At 48.9% G+C, this 17,725-nt stretch overlaps 1 protein-coding gene across 1 annotated transcript in view; it reads left to right on the top strand.

Moving 5' to 3' along the window:
• LOC139047299 (uncharacterized) overlaps window positions 1-17,725 on the top strand; it is a 1,527,628-nt gene that overhangs the window by 213,143 nt on the left and 1,296,760 nt on the right. Inside the window, exon 5 of the mRNA XM_070521114.1 lies at window positions 11,444-11,476. Coding sequence (XP_070377215.1) covers window positions 11,444-11,476 — 33 coding nt within the window. The remainder of the gene's footprint in view (window positions 1-11,443; window positions 11,477-17,725) is intronic.

The following is a 17,725-nucleotide window of genomic DNA, read 5'->3' as shown; positions in this document are numbered from 1 at the left end:
CGGGACTTTCTTCTTCTGAGTTTTGCCAGGCTTTTGTTAGTGTCAGAAACAGAGCTGGTAATTGTGGTTGTCGTTGCTGCCGGGTTAGTTTGCGGCAAGACAATAGTAGGCAGTAGAGAAAGCAGCATTCAGAGCAGCCATGGATTTGAAGTCGTTGCGCAAACCGAAATTGTTGGAGCTTGCAAGAGAGTTGGGTCTGGATGTCTCAGACAAACTCAGAAAACCAGAACTGCTAAGGGCTATTCTTGAGTTAGAAGCTGAGGATGACGAGCTGTCGGAATGCCTTGAGACCATTGAGGAGAGGGCAAAAAGACAGGAGCGCGAACTTAAAGAACAGAAAGAGCGAGAGCAACAAGAGAAAGAGCGAGAGCAACAAGAGAAAGAAAAAGAGCGTGACCGTCAACACGCTTTGGAAATGAAGCGTCTCGAGGTGGAGATGGAACGCGCTCGTAATGGAAGTCAGGCACACAGTGCAGGAGAACGAGTATTGTTCAAAATGACTGACCTAATGCGGCCGTTTAAGCTTGGAGAGGACATTGGTTTGTTCCTGGTTAACTTTGAGCGAACGTGCGAGAAGCAGGGGTTCTCTCGGGAAACGTGGCCACAGCGCTTCCTCACTTTGTTACCCGGCGAGGCGGCCGACGTAGTCGCTCGCTTGGAGAGAGAGGAGGCAGAGGATTTCGACAAAGTGAAATCGAGTCTGCTAAAAAAGTACAGGCTGTCGGCGGAGGCGTTCCGTCGGATGTTTCGAGAAAATGAGAAGGGCAAAAGTGAGTCATATACAGAGTTTGCCTACAGGCTAATGTCAAACATGCAGGAGTGGCTCAAAGAAGAGAAAGCGTTTGGTGACCACGAGAAAGTTCTGCAGTGTTTCGGGCTAGAACAGTTTTATAGTCGGTTACCTGAGAACGTGCGGTACTGGGTCTTGGATAGGCCAGACGTTAGTACGGTGGCTAGAGCCGCTGAGCTAGCCGAAGAGTTTGTGATGCGTCGGGCTCGCGGAGCTAAGGACGGTCAAAAGGGTGAATTTGGCTCCAAGTTTGAGAGGCCGAAGTTCACGCCCATGAGAGCAAAGGGGGACACACGTGGTGCGGATGCGAGTGAAAGCAGTCCGACCGAACGTAAGGAGACGGCGGCAGCCGAAGCCGAACGCAGAAAGCGGTTCGAGACGAGGCAAGCGCGCGTGTGTTATACGTGCCAGAAGCCGGGTCACTTTTCGGCGCAGTGTCCGGAAACAAAAACAAAAGTAGTGTTTTTGTCATTATGCAGCACTGACGAGAACATGAAGCTTCTCGAGCCTTACATGCGAGACCTCCTCGTGAACGGGAAGGAGTTCCGAGTGCTTCGCGATTCCGCAGCTACGATGGATGTAGTTCACCCCTCTTACGTAGAACCCGATATGTTCACGGGCGAGTGCGCATGGATCAAGCAAGCCGTGGAAGCTCATAGCGTGTGTCTGCCCGTAGCAAAAGTGCTTATTGAAGGACCTTTCGGAGCACTTGAGACGGAGGCCGCAGTGTCATCTATGCTGCCCCCCCAGTACCCGTACCTATTTTCGAACAGGTCCGATCACCTCCTGCGCGAGAAGGGGCTTTTGTTTGTTGAGGCTAGCGTTCAGGCCTTAACCAGATCGAAGGTTCGGGAGCTCGCTGCAAGGGCGGTAGTTGCGGGGCCGACGTTGTCGAACCATGAGAAAGGATCAGAGGCGCAGCATGCTGATATTCAGAGCACGCCCGAACTGAACAAATTTGAGCCTGTAGCGTTAAAGACACCAGGTACTGGAGAGGAAATTCCCGATGCGGGAAAGTTAGAAGAGCTTTCTGAAGATTTGCTCATCGCGCCTACGTCAGACGGACTTAATAGGTTGCTAAACGTCAGCCGGTCGGGTTTGATAGCCGAGCAAAAGAAGGATGGCAGCCTAGAAAACATACGCTGCATTGTCAAGGAAGGTATCGCCAAGAAAAATGCTCGCTTTGTGGAAAGAGGTGGGATCCTGTACCGGAAGTATATAGACCGCAGGGGAGTGGAGTTCGATCAGCTGATCGTGCCTCAGTGCTATCGTCAGGATCTGTTGCGCTTGTCTCATGGGGGTTCGTGGTCCGGACACCTAGGAGTTAAGAAAACTAAGGACCGTCTCTTGCAAGAGTACTATTGGCCAGGGTGTTTTCGGGACGCAGACCACTTTGTGAAGACATGCGACACCTGTCAGCGGGTGGGCAAACCAGGGGACAAATCGAGGGCGCCGTTGAAGTTGGTACCTATCATTACGGAGCCTTTTAGACGGCTCGTTATTGATACAGTGGGACCTCTGCCGGTAACAGCCACGGGGTACAGACACATTTTGACTGTGATCTGCCCAGCGACAAATTTCCCTGAAGCAGTGCCGCTTAAAGAACTCAGCTCAGTTGAGATAGTCAATGCACTACTGTCCATATTTGCGCGAGTTGGTTTTCCTGCGGAAATCCAATCAGATCAGGGCACAGTGTTTACTAGCGCTTTGACGACAGCCTTTCTCGAAAGGTGCGGGGTAAAGCTGTTACACAGCTCAGTGCACCACCCCCAGTCGAATTCCGTTGAGAAGCTCCACTCCGTCATGAAGCGCGTGTTGAGAGCATTGTGGTTTGAACAACAAACTGACTGGGAGCTGTTTCTGCCTGGGGTAATGTTTGCATGGAGGACCGCGCCGCATGCGGCTACGGTGTTTTCGCCAGCTGAGCTAGTGTACGGTCGCTCGCTGCGATCTCCGCTTCGCATGCTTCGAGACGGATCACTGCCCTCTCCAATGGCTGCAGACTATCTCTTTCACAAATGGCCGCCTCCTGCACTGGAGCCTCGCTTTGCAACAAGATTCTTTTGAGGGGCGTTACAATAAGGGGAGTCTCAACGGTAACGCCGATGGCTTAAGTCGAAGCCCCTAACGTGGGAATCAGCCTCAAAATTGTTTGTTATTGATGTTTTTCTTCCTGAGGCAGGATTTTTAACATATTGCTTTTGTGTAGTGTTTCAAAGTGATGATGTGCTTTCTAGTGCAATTTTCCGATTTGTGTACGCGTTCTGAGTGCTGCTAGACTACTGTAAGGAACTAGGCACTAGTATAAAAGGGGAAAGAGCCTGGCATGGCTTAGTGAGGGTTGTGCCGTGCTTGCTGACTGAGCGGCTGAGTTTCGGCGTAGTTCTAACGCTTGCTGGGAACGAGAGAAAAATGAGAACTCTCCCGAAGTCACTTTGCAGTGTCCTGTGTGAACCTGAACGTGAGAACGAGGCCTTCTCGGTGCGCTGCGCTCAAGAAACGCCGAGGGACGACCGACTTCGGTTATGAGCATCATCGAGCGACATCCCTCCGGACAGCGGATGCAGTCCCCTGACCATCGGGATCTCCTTCCCCCGGCGGGGCGGTTTGTTACGTTTCGCCTATGACGCGCGCTGTAGCCAGCGCGGATTCAACGGACGCCGGGGCTTCGTTCAAAGCGGCGGACATTTTGGCCCGTTCGGAGCGGCCGCGACGCATCCCCGCCGAGCGCGTCCCGGCATATTCAGTGCCACGTGTCTTTGTGTGTGCGTGTGTGTGTGTGTGCCCACGCTTGTCAAAGCGCGGCAGCCGGGGAGAGGAGCTCCCCCAGTGTGAAGCGAGGAGGTCTGACCGGCGCCGGCCCGGCTGATGCGTCACCTCCTTGTCCCAACGTGTCTCTCAGTCCGTCCGTCGCCACCGTCATGTGACCTAGTCCCGTGACCTTCCCTCTTGCCCTCAACTCCGAGACTATAAGAGCAGCTGCCCCCGGACGCCAGGAGAGAGGCTCCGATTTCTTCTGTTGAGCAACGTGCTCTCCCGTCTCTCTACTTCGGTCGACCTGACCGCCCGCTCTTTGCGATGCTAGAATAAACAAGTTGTTCTGTTAGCAGTCGCCTCATGCTTTGCTGGGACCTTCGGATGCTTCCAGTGTGCCCCAGGCCGCCAGGCCAACGCTACCCTTGGGGCTTGCGACCCATTTGCAACAACGGGCGCCAACGGTCCGGTTGCAACAACGGGTGTCAGCACTGAGGTTCCAACAGCTGGTGGCAGCGCTGAGGTTCCAACAGCCGGTGCCATCGGTGCGGTTCAAACACTGCCCAAAATGAATCGGTCGGAAGTGCAGCCCGTGCTGTCTTTATGTGTCTTCCTTTTGTGAGTGTTTAATTACGGCAAATAAACATGTCCTTTAGCAAGCAACAACTAGGCCAACAAGCAGTTCTGTTGAAACATATTACTGGTAGAGGTGCGGGGAACTAACCGCGCCTGATGCTCCGGAGTCCTTCTGGTAGACGTCCTTCAAGCCCGGACAGGTTATCACCACTTACGACACCCGTGCATCGCTTTAGTCGTCGACTGCTAGGCCTTCCCCGGAGTTCTCCCCTCTTCAGCCACCTCTCTGCAGGAGCTCCACACATCTCGCAGTGGCCTAAACCAGCCAACCGCAAGCACCCCAACGAAGCCGGTTTTCCAGTCCACAGCAAGTAACCGTTCTGCACCCTCTGGTTACCGATCAATATCGCAGTGCAGCGTTCGAAGATATTGAAGACTGGTTTGACAAGTACGAACGCGTCGCACAGATTGACCAGTGGATTTAGCAGCAGAAGCTCTCCTATGTCTATTTCACCTTTGACGACAGTGGCCGTACTTGGTACAAGAAGCGTGAAGCTAGCCTAACGACATGGAACGACTTTCGTCAGAAAATCACGGATACTTTTTCCGAGTGCCGACCGACGCGACCGCTCCCAGCAGATAATGGAGCTACGGGTACAACAACCTAATGAGTCGGTCACAATGTTCGCCGTCGACATGGCCCGCCTCTTTCGTTGAGCCGACCCGAACATGACTCAAGAAAGAAAGTTGCGCTACTTCATGCCAGGTGTAAAAGAGGAGTTGTTCGCGGGGCTTGTGCGGAATCCACCAGTCACCATCGCTGACTTTATCAAAGAGGCTGCGGCTATTGAGCCAGCCCTTTATCAGAGATGCAGGCAGTACGATTGACTGTCCACCAGCACCACACTAAATGCCGCCGCAGTGACTGGCGAGATCGGAAACCCTTGCGGGAATTGATCAGAGAACTCGCCAGAGAAGAAATTCAAAAGATTCTGGCACCGACTGTGGATAGACCCGTAGCGTCAATCGACAGAGTGGTGCATGACGAAATCAGGCAGGCGTTACCAGCAGCTGATCTTCAAGATCACTAGCGTCCCATGATCATTTACGCAAGGTCCGTCCGATGTCCACCAGCCATTACAACCACGCCGCCATACCACCAGCCTCCAAAAGTCGCTCCTTGGTCGCCGCCGCAGAAGGAGGCTACGAGGCGCGCACCCGTTACGCAGCTACAGTCATACCTCCAGCCACCGTTCACAGCGCCTTCGTGAACGCCGCAAAACTACACTATGCGACGGCTGCAATTTCGGAGAACCAACGCATGGCGTGCCGCCAATAAGCGCCTACTCTGTTTTCCCTGTGGTGCCGCCGGCCACACTTCGCGTCATTGCTGCCATCGCGACACATCATTTCGACCTTTTCATCCGTGGTCCTATGGTCTACGTGCAAATGACGACTCCATGCTTCGCCGAGACGAAACTGCTTTTCAGCGACCTCCAATAGCGCACCCGAATGACGAATCTGTGCCACATGTTCAGTTCGTATTTGGCCGTCGGTCATGCTCTCCAACCCCTCCACGTCAGATGCCTTCCCCGACTGGACGTACTTTTGCTGCTTCCGAGGACGAAAGTCACCCAGGCCACGCAGGGGAAACTGAAGTTGGTGACCTCTGGTGGTAAGGTTGCAGGTCCACCGCAAGACAATAAAAAGCCCCCAACACTCTCGCCGCAAAACGACGTGAAGCCGATGAACCCCGACACCGAACAAATTGTGAGCGCCGACATTAATGTTTTGGTGGTTGGACAGCTGGTGACAGCGTTGACACTGGTGCTGACTTCTCTATAATAAGACCGGAACTCGTCCTCCGCCTGAAGAAAGTAAAGACGCCATGGACGGAATCTCAAATAAGGACGGCCGGCGGGCAATTACTGATGCTTACTGGTAGGTGTGCTGCTAGAATTAGTATCCGGGGTTCTTCTTTCGTGGCCGCTTTCATCGTTCTCCCTGTGAGCTGTAAAGATTTGATTATTGGAATGAATTTCCTGAAGGAATGTGGCACCGTAATTAACATCCCGGACCACATGGTGACGTTTTATGAAAGCCCTGGTTTAGTCCATTGCTTATCGCCGCAACGCAACTCCTTTCGTCTACCAGAAGACGATGTCGTCATCCCACCTTGACCATGTACCTTTGTTTCGCTAACATGTGACGCACCGTTTCATTGCGAAGGAGCTGCCGACGAAATAACCACGTTGTTGCTTACTCATGGTATCTCGGTCACACGAGGAATTGTAAATGTCACCGACGTGCGCACGAACCTGTTACTAACCAATTTTAGCAAAGAGCCGCAATACCTTCCAAAGGGCACAGCTGTGGCTTATTATGGTGGTATTGCGTATGTTCGCGACTGCTGTTCACTACTCGAAGAAGCACCCATGCAGGACCCAGCTTCTGCACTTGACGTCAGCACTGATTGGTCGCAACACGAACGAGAGCGGCTTCTCATGCGATTGTCGAAGCTCAATGACTGCTCTGCGTTGACGTGCAGCGTCGGATGGACGCCTCTAACGAAGCATCGGATAAATACAGAGAGTACGGCAAGACCAATTCACCAAAATCCTTATCGTGTGGCTCCCAGAGAATGTGAAGCCATACAAGTGACAAAAATGTTGGAAGACGACGTGATACAGCCATCAAGGAATCCTTGGGCAGTTCCTATAGTTCTAGTCAAGAAAAAAGACGGCAGCTTGCGTTTCTGTGTGGCCCAGCGAAAACTAAACCAGGTGACAAAGAAAAACGTGTACCAGCTTCCCCGTATAGATGATTCACTCGACAGGCTTCATCACGCGTGTTACTTCTCTTCAATGGACTTAAAATTCGATATTGGCAAATCCTGGTAGATCCGAGGGACCGTAAATAAATCGCTTTTTTGACACCAGACAGCCTATACGAACCTAAAGTCTTACCTTTTGGCTTGTGCTCTGCCCCTGCTACGTTCCAACACCTCATGGATACTGTCCTTTGGGGTCACAAGTGGAAAACCTGCTTAGTGTACCTGGACGACGTCATCATGTTATCCGCAACGTTTGCAGAAAATCTCGAACGGCTTGAAGCGGTTGTGCAGTTCATCAGGTCCACCGGCCTCACCCTGAAGACGGAGAAGTGCCACTTTGGCTTCGTAGAAGTACAGTTTCTCGGTCACGTCGTCAGCGACGCAGGTGTTCGCCCAGATCCTGAGAAAATTGCCGCCGTAGCGCAATTTCTCGTACCATCCCGCATTGTGTACCAGCTCGTACCAGCTCGCATTGCGTCGCCGTTAAGTCGCCTGACGAGAGACAACGTTGCTTTTATATGGGGGCGACGAAGAGCAAGGTGCATTCAATGACTTGAGGAAACGTCTCCAGACACCTCCAGTGCTTGTTCACTTTGATGGTTCACTGATGCTAGCAATATTGGCTTGCGAGCTGTTCTTGTGGAGCAGCAGGAGGGCACTGAAAGAGTACTTGCTTATGCAAGTAGAATACTTTCACGCACAGAGGCTAATTACTCCACAACTGAGAAGGAATGCCTCGCCGTAGTATGGGCGATTCTGAAATTCATCCTTATTTCTATGGCCGCCACTTCACAGTTATCAGCGACCACCAGTCACTGTGTCGGTTGACAAACCTTAAAGATCCTTCGGAATGCCTGGCGCGTTGGAGCCTACGGCTGCAAGAGTTTGTCATGACTGTCAAGTACAAGTCGGGGAAACGATATACGGATGCTGACTTCCTGTCTCGATCGCCCAAGAAGACTCGGTATTTGTTTGTGTTCTGGACACATCTACCATCACGCCGCAACAACGGGACGACCCTGAGTTGCTTGAACTCATCAATTACGAGGGCTGTTTTTTTTTTCAACCTCCGATCGCTCCGTGCAGACGATACGCGGGCAGCAGAAGGCGGACATGCGCTGTAGGCGACTGCGCAGCTCTCGCACTACACACTCCGCCATTGTTGACATTCAGGCGTCAGTCGGCATTGTGCTACAGCCACGTAAACATGGCTGCCATTATTGTTGCTCCCGCCAAGTGTGAATTGCGAAGTGTTGTTCGTTTTCTACAGGCTGAAGGCCATGGTGCTGCAGAAATCCATCGGAGAATGAGTCGAGTGTATGGGGAAAACTTCATGAGTGATGGTGTTGTGCGTGAATGGTGTCGAAATTTTAAAGATGGACGTAATGATGTGCATGATGAAGGGGGCCAAGGACGCAAATCTGTCGTTTCAGATGACCTGGTTCAACGAGTTGACAGAATGGTTAAAGAAAACCGCAGATTAACCATTACTGTTTTATCTACGGAATTTCCAGAAGTTTCAAGGTCTGTTTTGTACTCTATTGTTACTGAACGGTTACGCTACAAAAAACTTTGTGCACGTTGGGTCCCAAGAATGTTGACGGACGGACACAAAACTCGACGAATGGCGTCAGCTTTGGAGTTCCTTGAGCGTTATCAGGATGAAGGAGACAACATTTTGAAATCAATCGTGACTGGGGATGAAACCTGGATTCAATACGACACACCGGAAACAAAACGACAATCACAACAATGGATGCATTCAAATTCACCAAACAAACCAAAGAAATTCAAAAAAACCTTCAACAACAGAAAGACCATGGCTACTGTGTTTTGGGATCAACAAGGTGTGTTGCTTGTGGAGTTTATGGAGCCCGGAACCACAATCACTGCAGCTGTTTATTGTGAAACATTACGTCGTTTGCGTAGAGCCATTCAGAACAAACGAAGAGCAAAGCTGACCGCTGGAGTTGTTCTGATCCATGACAATGCCCGTCCACACACTGCTGGAGCAACTCAACCGCTTCTCGAACATTTTGGATGGGACATTTTCGATCATCCGCCATACAGTCCAGACTTAGCACCCTGTGACTTTCATCTTTTTCCTGGACTGAAGACGTGGCTTGGTGGGAAGCGCTTTCAAACCAATGGTGACCTTCAAACCAACGTCAAGGACTACTTGAATTCATTGGCGGCAACTTTTTTTGAAGAGGGTATTGCAAAGCTTGTCCACAGATATGACTAATGCCTCAATCTCCTCGGTGATTATGTCGAAAAGTAAGCGTAACTGTACTAATCTTTTGGTAATAAAATTATTGTTTTAGATGAACTTGTCTTTTATTTATAGCCTATCGGAGGTTGAAAAAAAAACGGCCCTCGTACTTAGAGGGCAGGTATGCGCAACCGCCTAGAATTTTCGCAACAGAACTGTTGCCGTGTTTTTCAGGGTCAAAGTCATCTACAAGAGAAACTTTTCTTCGACCGGGACCCCCTATCTACTCGCCATTCCAGCAGCTCTTCATACGAATGTACTTCAAGTCTGTCACAACGAGGTATCTTCTGGTCACCTAGGCTGCACGAGGACGTTGGCCAGACGGCAGCAGAAGTACTACTGGCCGAGACTTACCACCACCGCGAAATATCACGTCCGCACTTGCCTCGACTGCCAGAGGCGCAAGTCGCCTCCATTGAAACCAGCCAGCCTCCTACAACACGTCCAGGCTCCTCAAAAACCATTTGACCAACTCGGAATAGATATATTGGGCCCACTTCCTACTTATACGGCAGGGAATAGCTTTGTTATCGTTGCAACCCACTGTCTCCCACGTTACGATGAAAGAAAGGCAATCCACAGAAGCACAGCAGCTGAGGTGGCGCGCTTTATTATTGAGCACATTGTGTTTTGATACGGCGCACCAACCGTCGCAATAACAGACTGAGGAACCGCATTCACGGCTGCACCTTTAGATCACGTCTTGCTGCTCAGTGGAACGGCTCATCGGAAGTCAACCACCTACCATCCACAAACCAACAGATTAACAGAACGCCTAAACAAAACAATTAAAGACATGCTATCCACGTACGTGGATGTTGAATATAAAAATTGGGACGCATCCTACCTTGTATCAACTTTGCATACAGGCTCAGCAGCTAGCACGCTTGCGGCTCTGCCAGCAGCAAGACTAGGACGCAGGGTGCTATGCTCTTCACTGTCGAATAGTAATCTATGTCGTCGGCGACAGAGTGTGGCTTTGGACACCCACATGGCAACGAGGCCTCTACAAGAGGCTGTTAAGGCGATACTTCAGACCATATCGTGTATTGCGCCGACTCAGTGATGGCACGTACGAAGTCGTCCGCCATAGTCCCAATTGTACGCGGCGCCGCATGCACCGTCCTGAACTTGTGCACGTTGTCCGCATGAAGCCGTATGTGAGCTAATAACTATGCGAAAGACCCTTACTTCAGCAAGTGGCACTCCTGGTCTAACATCGGAACGTTGGTCTCTCAGGGAGGGACAAATAACGCGTGTATTCTGTGCCGATGACAACGAAGATATGGACATTAACGTACTTCACCTAGTGGGTCACTGAGATTCGGCGAGGACAAAGAAGTGTCTCTGGCCTGTTTGTTTTTGAACAATTGTCCTACGGTTCTTGAAGAACGTCTCCCTGTCTTCTGTCCGCGTGGTACTGCGACAATAATATTTTGAAGTGCACTGTAGCCTAGTGAAAGTATCACGAAGATATCAATGTTATATATATTGAGCCCCGAATCCCGTAAATGTACCCTTGTTCTTCTAATTCCTGAAATACGGTCAATCATCGTCCAGCCCAGTACGCCTGCTCTAGACGCCCAAAGTGGCCAGCATAGTCAGATTGTTTTTCAGCTTTCTTGTGTCGGTGACCTGAAGCATTTCTGTGCTCCGGTCAGTGATTATATTGGTGTTACAGGTAAGTTAATAACAGTTGATGGACCACTGGACAACTATGCCAAAATAGACACTTACATCTCAGTCATCTACATTTCTGATAGGCCATTATTCAACGAAACGGATTACGAACACCCCAAGATCATTTCTTGCTCAATCAGCTCTCCACGATGAACTATTTCATTACTGGCTTGCACGTTAATATATGCATTCCGCACTACTGACAGCAGCTGCGAAATGAGCGCACGGAAATATCGCTCGAGCAAACCTTTCCTTTGGTAATGCGCGTGAAAATTCGCAATTTCAGATGTGAAATTGTGAAATCAGCTGCAAAGTAAGAATTTCCGTTATATGCGAAGCATCTGCGCCAAAGTAGATACTAGTAGCGATGCAGTAACGTTTACTTCAAAATGGAGTCGCTGTAAATCTGAATATAGCAATTCCATACACGGCAATATATGCGCTTCCAAAAAAAATGCACAATTTTAGTCATTAATGCAGTTGGAAATTTTATGACACTACGTGAGTAACACCTTTTCTTGCAATATTCCTTTCGTAGGTGCGAAGGACACCTCAAACACAACCTCTCCTGGTAAGTTTGTCTTCAAAATTCATTTCATTTCTGACACCCTCACCTATGGAATAATGTTTTTACTGCATTTTGTTTGCCCTAAAGGCCACATGAATCTTTGTCGGGGTGTACTTACAAGGGTATGGGGGGATATTTCAGTACAATACACATGGCAAATTTTATAAGAACAAAAATGCTTAAAAATATGAGCAAAATTTTGTGCATCGGAAACCTACAGCACAAGAAGTACAGAATAAAAACGCACTTCTTCACTTACAGATTATAAATCGTATAAGATGTACTTGGGCTGGAAAATTCCAAAACATAAAGTACTGAAAAGAACATCTTATCTAAAAACCATGTGAAATAATAAAGAATGACACCAGTCGGAATACCACGTCCCATTACACAGGCTCGAAGGCGAGAAAGTCTACTTTGCGTTTGCGTTAGTACATGCTGCTTCATGAGTGAAATAAATTGGTTCAGTGTTTCTGGAAATTTTTCTTGATTGACTGTATCAGCTAATGACCTACGCAAAGGATTTCACTTCTGAATGAGCGCCGCGGTAGCTCAATTGGTAGAGCATCGCACGCGAAATGCAAACGTTGTGGGTTTGGTTCCCACCTGCGGCAAGTTGTTTTTTCATCCTCTTTAATTTCCTATAAATTATCGTTTCCTTATTTCATTTAATAAGCACAAGTAATTTCCTCTATGTTGTCCTTGGTGTCAGTGTTTGCTGGCTTCTTATGATATGACTAAAAAAAATCGGGCCCCTCGGTTAACCCCCATTCTTGTTCATTACATAACGAAGGTCTCGAATCCGGCTATATTGATGCCTTCAGGTAGCATATGTGGGTTGATTGACCGGTTGCATTTGCACAAAAAGATCACGTTCTCCTGACGCCTGCGGCTAAAAGGGCGTTCGACGTCCGCCGCCAAGGTCTGTGAGTTGTGAATTGGGTATTGTTGCGGCGAGTGCCACCACCACCTCCTCCGCCTACTCCGAAGAGGCTGTAACGGAGGCTCCCGTCGCAACACTGCCGACGACTGATATGGCGAATTTGTGTCAACACGGATACTTTGTGGCATCGACATAGACGACGTCATTGTAGTTAAATAACGTTTTCTGCCATGCTTTTGCTCGTTGTGGCCTTCTGGATTCGTGACGAATAGGGTGCATATTCTTAGTGATAGGAGGGCTATAAAAATTATCCTGTGTCGAATGGGAAATATTGAATTTCTCATTGGTCATGGGTACTGTGGTAATACCTAGAGAATTTAGGGTGTGCCTACCAGTGTGGATGTTTCAGTGTGGGCGTAGGTCTTCGCTGGTATTGAGCTGTCATGTGGACATCTGCGAGCCTACTAAAGGTATTCAAGTATATCGAGCCAAAAGTCTCTCAGTGGAGGCTATATTTAGCAATCCAAGGGCAAAGCGTTAAAGCCTGCTTATCAGTGAGTTAACTTTGTCTTCCTCGGTCCTAGTTAAGTAGAGATAAGGAAGGGAGAGTGTGGTTTTAGTGACGGAAAACGGCTGTGCCAGTCTTAGCAATTCTGCCTCCTGGACACCCCCGTGCGTATTGTACACCCATCCTGTAAGCCGTGTCGTGTGGCCAACGCTGGCAGTAACCGTTTGAAGTGTATATGTATTGAGTCGGTTAGATGGAATATGCATGGCAGGTACACGGATTTATTCCGCTATGGGAACTTGCTTCCCATTAATGTTATTATAAATGTTGGGCGTATCGCGTTTATCTGCGAATAGAAGTGACAGCTGAGATTTGGCGCGCGAGCACACGAGGTTCGCAAACCCGGCTCGCGTAGCGACTGCATCTGATGCCTTTTGCAAGATATCTAGAATGTAGTCATCTGAGCCACCCTTCATATTTGGGGTAATGTTATCTGCATAAAAAAATATATTGGAGATTCAGTATTTGTGCCAGCGCCCTAGCGATAGACCTCATAGCTAGGCTAAATAGAAACGGTGAGAACACACATTCCTAAGAAGTGCCGAAGCTATCTAGAGTGATTGGGGGCGAAGTTTCTTCATTGAGACTAATGACAGCTGTGCGATTGGTGAGGCATTCGTAGATGTAGGCATGCATTTTTATACAATCGGTAATAACATTCAATTGACGTGAGATATATCCATGACCTATGTTGTTGAATGTACCGCGAAGGTAGATTCCTAGATGGCTTGGGTATCTTTACTACTTGTAGAAGTAATAAGGTCATCCTTGAACCTTGGCAAGGCAACCTGGCAAGAAAGCGACTGGCAAAAGCCAATTATGTATTGCGGTAATACCTGACTGTCTTCCCTGTATATATTTAGGCGATTAAGCACGACATGTTCAAGCGCTTGCCCAAACATGACGTGAGGGAAATAAGTGTAGGATTAGCTGTGTCATACGGTTTACTGCATTTAGGAATCAAGATTACATTAGCGATTTACCGCGTATTCGGAAGAGACCTGTAATCAAAGCACTGATTACAGTATTCTGTGATAGCAGAGATAAATTCGTCCTCCAGATTTCATAGTAATTTATTATTTACATTATGTATACCCGTAACAGATGTAGTTTTAAGGGACGCAAAGGCATCTCGAACTTCAGTCACCGCTATTGGGGTGCCGAGAAGTTAATTAACCTTGCCAGTATAGTCGGAATTCCCGTAAGTTGTGGTAGGAGGGAGGTGTAATCAGTCAAGCGCCTGAAAAATCTAGGGAGCATTATCGTTGTGTTTGTGCAATAATTGAGTGATATAGTGACTGTGCGGCACGCGAGGTCGAGGGATCGAGCAAAAGTCTCAGCCATTGCCAAGTCCATCTACTACTGAGATTACCATGCATGTTCAAACATACATGGCCTCATTGTTGATTAACTAGTTTGGTCGCTATGCTTGGATGTCATCAAGTGTAGTTACATGCTTGTGAAGCCTGCAGTTATGGCGGCGTTTTTTCCACCGTTTTAGTAGTGATTCCTTCGCGTGCCACATGCCACAAGTTTGGCATAAGCTATTTGAAAGGGAGCATCAGGTGGCATAGTTCTAGTATGATTGTCAACGTCTATTTCTAGTTGAGTGATCGATTGCTGTAGATCAAGTATGGCATTGGGATCATTATTTGGTCGAGTTTTCTGAAATTTGGCCCAATCCGTGACTTTGCGAGGTAGAGTGTGAGAGGGCCTGATAAAGAGAGTAAGAGAAATCTGAATGACGTAGTGGTGGCTACCAAAATTGATCTGAAGGTTTTCCCGTTCAGTTAAGTTAACCCGAGAGGTGAGGGTGAGATCTGGTGATGTATCTTTCGAGACAATATTTTCTAAGCGGGTAAGTGCGTCGGAGTCATTGTGGAGGGTGAGTAGATAATCTTGAATCTGGGTCCATAACGCTCGTCCTTTAGGTGTGGATGTAGTGTGACCCCATAGATGACTTGTAGAGTTGAAATCGCCAGCAATGAGGAGCGTGTTTCTCCGAGCTTCCTGTAGCACGAGCAAAAACGTAGGTACAACGGTGGTGTTTAGAGCTGGCACTGCTGTCAATGTTAAGGATGTAAGTTAACCCGAGAGGTTAGGGTGAGATCTGGTGATGTATCTTTCGAGACACTATTTTCTAAGCGGGTAAGTGCGTCGGAGTCATTGTGGAGGGTGAGTGAAATAGGAGCCAACCTGGTATATTTAGGGAGTAGTTCTACGTATTCGGGATGAATATTGATACCCTCGCTCGAAATGGGATCAAGTAACGGTCAACCACTTTTGTGCTAGGATTGCGGTATTGCGACGTTCGCATCGAATTCTTGCATTTCTTGCAAAGAAATGACGGCGGGTGGTTGTGTGAGATTGGGTATGTATTGTTGCAGACTGGCCTTCTTTTTTGAAAGGCCCCTACAGTTTCATTGTCACAAAACTATTCTGGAGAGCGTAGGGGACGCGGCCATGCAGTCAATCAATTATTTGGATAATTTGACCGAATCATTCATCAACTTGGCTAGGTCGGGTGTCATCATGGCTAAATTTAACGTTTATATGGTTTCTGGGAACATGAACGTTAGTAGTAAGGGACTCTAGCTTGGCTTCTACGGCACCCAAGCATTATTCGAGGGCCTGAAAGCGATTGTTCGAGTTTCGAATGTGTGTGGCTCATTTACAACTTAGCTTATCGTGCTCTTTCCAAGTATCTCTACCATCGTCTATAGATTTGCGCTTTGTGGTGGTTATGATAGGGAGAGGAGGAGACGTATCCAGGTTGAATTATGATCGCTATTCTCACTGACAGCGGGAGGAGTTGTACTAGGTTGGTCATCAGTAGAGGGCTGAGATGGAGTGGTAGAAGTTGTACACAGAGAAGATAATTTGTTTGCGAAGAAGATGATTTTCTTCCTAAAACTGCTGTAGGAGGGTATAGATCAGGGCATCTGTGCCCTTTCTATCTTTCCTATCTTGTTCGTAATTATACTTAAATGAATCCAAACTGGCCTCAGGTTAGGGATTTAGATGCATTATTGTAATTTCATTTTTTGTAAATTTTGTTATCGTGTAAAGAGAGTTTATTCGGGCCGTAGAGGAACAGCGACCAACGCGCCAACAGCAGGTAGGCCGCAGCCAGTGAACGAACTGGGTACGAGACACGTGATGGCAACGGGGCTTTTCAGCCTGCCGATCTTCTTCGTCGCAATCAACCCCGGAATTGAAGAGTAGCCATCCTGGCGACCTAGGAAGAGGTGACGGATCGTTTAGTGCTTCAGCCGGTCAATGTGCAGTCCCTCGCCCCCGACTACGCAGATCGGGAGATGACGATACGGGTTCGACCACGTAGTTCACTGGTGATGTTTGTGCAACCACGCGGTAGGGCCCGTGGTACTTCGGTAGGAGCTTAGACGACAGGCCAGAAGCAGCAACAGGCGAGACACAAAGCCAGACCAGTTGACGGGGAAGGGGTGAGGGGGAGGATTGAGGTCATGGCGCTCTTTTTGGCAGCACTGTTGAGCAGACGTCAAAGAATGGGCCAGTTGGCATTTCTCGGCGTGCTGAGCAATCGCAGGAACAGGTGAGCATTCAGCAGGCTCCGGTTGGTATGGGAGAACTTTAAACAATAATGCTGGAGAGATGGCGGCCGTATAGCAGAAAGAATGGCGAGAATCCTGTAGTGGCTTGAGAGGCAGTGTTATATGCGTAAGTGACGAACGGAAGTACAAGAACCCGGTTGGAGTGGTCAGATGCAACATACATTGATAGCATGTCACCAAGAGTTCTGTTGAAATTTCTGTTAAGCCATTGGGCTGTGGATGATAAGCAGTAGTAGTGCGGTGAATAATTTGGCATTCAGATAGGAGTAATTGCAGGAGGTTCAAGAGGAATACGTGGCCGTGATCGCTCAACAGTTCACGAGGGGCGCCATGGCGGAGAACGAAGTTGTTTAGAATAAGCGAGGCGATGTGGTTTGCTGATGGGGCAGGCAAGGCGGCGGTTCCAGCATACCGTGTCAAATGATCTACGGCGACAACGATCCATCGGTTGCCAGCGCCAGTAGATGGAAGAGGCCCGTATATATCAATGCCGACGCAGTCGAATGGCTGAGCTGGACAGGGAAGTGGTTGGAGAGGTGCGGTGGAGAGATGAGGGACACATTTGCGTCACTGGCAGGCAATGCAGGAGCACACAAATTTGTGGACGAAGGTGTAAATCCCTCTCCAATATTATCGTAGGCGAAGCCGTGTGTAGGTTCTTGACGCTCCTCCGTGACCACACTGCGGGTGAGAATGAAAAGCGGAGCATAAATCTTGTCGTAGGTGGCGAGGCACTACTAAGAGGCATTTGCAGCCGTCATGGTGGTAGTTGCGACGGTATAAAAGTCCGTCGAGGATTCTGAAATGCTGCGCCATTTCGGCGTAACGCTGGAGGTGCCGAAGTTGCCGGAGGATTTGACAAAAAGTCGAATACCATGACGATCCATGGGTCTTTTCGTTGCTCCGATGCCATGTCCAGGATGTCAAGTGGTGAGATATCATGACTGTAGGTGCCGCTGTCTGAAGTAAGTCGGGAGCGCAAGAGGGCATCGACGTCAGCGTGCTGCGTCGAGAACGATAGACGACATGGATATCATATTGACACGTGTACTTATCTTTATCGGGTGACCATGTTTCGCCGCCTAACAAATGTAATCGCAGAGCGCCAGACCCGCCTGCGTATATCCGAAGTTTCTGGAAAGTAATCGATGCCTCTACCCGGCTGTGTGTTGTCGCCGAACCTTGTGTTATCTGATTTCATCGCGGGA

The sequence above is a fragment of the Dermacentor albipictus genome, chromosome 7 (assembly GCF_038994185.2).
Source record: "Dermacentor albipictus isolate Rhodes 1998 colony chromosome 7, USDA_Dalb.pri_finalv2, whole genome shotgun sequence".
Lineage (NCBI taxonomy): Eukaryota > Metazoa > Arthropoda > Arachnida > Ixodida > Ixodidae > Dermacentor > Dermacentor albipictus.
The sequence above is the reverse complement of the archived record's forward strand: the minus strand, read 5'-3'. Positions and strand labels throughout refer to the sequence as shown.